At 38.8% G+C, this 3538-nt stretch overlaps 1 protein-coding gene across 2 annotated transcripts in view; it reads left to right on the plus strand.

Annotated features, from left to right (window-relative positions):
* Nucleotides 1-2027: 2027 nt before the first annotated feature.
* Nucleotides 2028-3538, plus strand: part of cyb5a (cytochrome b5 type A (microsomal)) — a 10430-nt gene continuing 8919 nt past the window's right edge. The window contains exons 1-2 of one of the 2 annotated variants that reach the window (XM_016282708.1): nucleotides 2028-2284; nucleotides 2978-3106. In XM_016282708.1, coding sequence (XP_016138194.1) covers nucleotides 2150-2284; nucleotides 2978-3106 — 264 coding nt within the window. In that variant the 5' untranslated portion in view covers nucleotides 2028-2149. The remainder of the gene's footprint in view (nucleotides 2285-2977; nucleotides 3107-3538) is intronic. The other variant, XM_016282707.1, reaches the window with a different exon arrangement.

Here is a 3538-nt window from a genome sequence, read left to right on the forward strand (position 1 = left end):
TGTAATTTTTGCTTATTAGTATGGTTGAATTGGATCACTGAAGGTCAGCAGCAAATTGGTTAAAGGGGTCATATGATGCTTTTTTAAAGATCATTATTTTGTGTATTTGGTGTAACAGAATATGTTGACATGCTTTAATGTTCAAATACTGTACATTATTGTAGGTCCTCTATGCCCCGCCTCTCTCAAACGCTTCGTTTTCTACAAAGTCCCTCCTTCCGACAAGCGCAGTCTGCTCTGATTGGCCAGCTGACCCAGTGCATTGTGATTGGCCGAACACCGCAAGCACTCGTCGGAAATGTAACGCCCCTTACCATAATCGCGTGCTTCATCTTTCAAAATAAATGTAAAGCCCAAAAGGGGAACAGAGTCCTGTGACAGACACAGTGATGAAGCTGGTATGTGTGCAGTACACAGGCCACGGTTAAGACAGCTGACTCCACTGTGATGTGACGCTGTCTCTCTCTCTCTCTCTCTCTCTCTCTCCCTCGCTCGCACACACACACACACGATGCGCAAAACTGTGCATTTGAACAGTCAATAGCAAATACTTAAACTAATAACAAAACAGTAGCTGATTCAGAAGCGCCAGATTGTCATAGCAAAGTCAGAATTACCTCCTCTCCTAGGTTCACGAAACGGTCGTCCATAAAATGCATTGCTGTTCTGTTGTAAGTAATCTTAAAGATTCCTAAATGCATCTACTTCCGGAAAGCCAAATAAAGTGCTTTTGCTTTCGCCTAGAAACACACAGCGTCTCCCTGACATGCTGCTTCAACACTAACTGCGGTTACTGAAACCACGCCTTCTTTCTTTGCGTGCACATTTGGGCGCATTATGCTAATATTTCCACATAGTGATGTAGATATGTGGGGGCGTGTTAGAACGAGCCGTTTTAGGGGGGCGTGGCAGAGTCTTAACTTTGATAAAGAATATCTCTTTGGTTTTGAGACTTTAGTCTTTGCAGCTTCAGGGATCTTATCTATGCACAGCTTGTAACACTCCAAAGAGAAAGCAAAAGCATCATATGACCCCTTTAATAAAATGGGATTAAATACAAAAATGATATTTGTATTATTTAACATATTTAATTATTGCATCTTTGAGTCCTATTCTGAGTTGCTTTGAACTGTTTTGATTAATTGTGAGGAAAACTAAATCAGATTTTTATTTTTTTGTGAGTGAGTGAGATGAATTAATGCACGTTCACATTTATTCTAGAACTAAAGTAGCATCTTACTCCCGATTTCTCTCAACATGGGGACAGTAGAGCTTTCAATCAATAAATGGGAAACAAAATATCATCACTTATTTGAAAAAGCCAATCAATAAACGTTACTTATTTGAAAAAGTAGCTCAGATATAAATACAAAAATGATATTTGTATTATTTAACATATTTAATTATTGCATCTTTGAGTCCTATTCTGAGTTGCTTTGAACTGTTTTGATTAATTGTGAGGAAAACTAAATCAGATTTTTATTTTTTTGTGAGTGAGTGAGATGAATTAATGCACGTTCACATTTATTCTAGAACTAAAGTAGCATCTTACTCCCGATTTCTCTCAACATGGGGACAAGAGAGCTTTCAATCAATAAATGGGGAAAAAAGTAACTTGCGTTACTTATTTGAAAAAGTAGCTCAGATATTTTCTTGTAAATTAAAAAGTAATGCGTTACTTTACTAGTTACTTGAAAAAAAGTAATCTGATTACGTAACTCGCGTTACTTGTAAAGCATTATCCCCAACACTGCTCTTGTGTGACAGAAACACCTAAACAAGATCAACAACGGCGGCTAAAATGACTTTAAGGGCAACACACTTCCTAACGAACATCACTAGATTAACGAGATGGCGATAAACCGCAACGCTTCCGTGACTGTGCGCTCTCGTGAACTTTCGTGAACTTCTGCCGAGTAACATATAACCCAGTGTGCTGATTGACAGCCCTCGGTCCAATCAAAACAGACACGCTAGGCAACCCAAGCGTGATGTCGTCCAATCAGATTTCGTCCTGAGCGGAATGGGCGTTGCCTGGCGAGTTAGGAAATACAATTGTTGCTGGTCGGTCCAGTATTGAAGTACGTGAGGGAACTTTTGGAGAGTTTCTGTAACCTTCCTCACAAATAACACGCATTTAAACAAACAAATGGAAACCAACGAAACAGACGGAACGGGTGTTAAATATTATCGATTGTCAGAGGTGGAGGAACGGAACTCTTTTAAAAGCACATGGATTATCATTCATAATAAAGTGTACGACGTCACAAAGTTTCTCGAGGAGGTGAGTTTGAAAACAATTCTCAAATGTTCAGTTTGGTGCCAAAAATATTCGCATTAAGGTATTGTCGCTTTGGAATTGTGTAATGCATGCATTAAGTGTATGTACTGCATTGTGTAACCAAGCAAACTAGAATTGTGTAATGCATAATGCATGGAGTGAAATATACACAATGCATAGAGTTTATAAGCGAATACATTTAAAAACGCCTAGTACAAAAGTTTGAAAAGTAAGAATTGAATGGAGTGACCTTTGCCACGTGCCCTCAAAGTTGGACCGAAAAGATTACAACAGTTAAGTGTGGAATTAGCATTAGTGCATTAACCGTGTAGAAATGTATTTAATAAAACCTAATATAATTAAATGCACAGTTATTTTTGATTACTATTGATGAGGTTTATGTGAAGGGAAGCAATAGTTGCATCACACACTACCTTGCTGTAATAATTATATAACCACCCTAACCTAACTTATCACCTCTTTCCATATTATCGAAATCTAGAAAACTACTTAATCTAGTAACATTACTCTTGCTAGATCTAAAAATGCACACAAGGTATTTTAAGTTGCATGACTCGGTGCGCTTAAATCAACTGATAATTTCCTAGGCAGTATTTTTCAAAGGTCAAAAGGGTATTTATAAGTAAGCAATACGCTTTAAACTGGATGATCTGATGTGTTTGCTGGTGTCCACAGCACCCGGGTGGAGAGGAGGTGCTGCGAGAGCAGGCGGGTGGAGATGCCACAGAGAGCTTTGAAGACGTCGGCCACTCGACAGATGCACGTGAGATGGCCAGCTCTATGGTCATAGGAGAGCTGCATCCTGTAAGTCTGCCAGAGCGCAGTATTACTGTTGAGCAATAGTGTGAAGAAGGCCTTTTGATACAGCATTAACACATCAGATAGCGTCAAACACAGCTGATGAAGATCCTGTGTGCTTTCTGAGAAATACACTCAAACATGTATTCACAATATGCTCTATTTCTACTCTTATGAAAATAGAAAAAAATAAAAAACTCAAGCTAGACAGCTCTCGGTGGCTGTAATTTTAAATTGCACCTTGCATGTTTTTCAAAGTCTGTTTTGCATATGTTGCTTTGCAGCCATCAGTCAGCGCTGGCATACAAAAAGGCATGAATAGTCATTAAGTCATTATCGATTTATAGTTTCAGTGAAGTTATGGATGCCAATAGGATCCTATGTGATTAAAAACACACACTCACTCTCTCTCTCTCTCTCTCTCTCTCTCTCTCTCTC

This window comes from Sinocyclocheilus grahami, unplaced genomic scaffold, assembly GCF_001515645.1.
Source record: "Sinocyclocheilus grahami isolate Dianchi unplaced genomic scaffold, SAMN03320097.WGS_v1.1 scaffold164.1, whole genome shotgun sequence".
Classification (NCBI taxonomy): domain Eukaryota; kingdom Metazoa; phylum Chordata; class Actinopteri; order Cypriniformes; family Cyprinidae; genus Sinocyclocheilus; species Sinocyclocheilus grahami.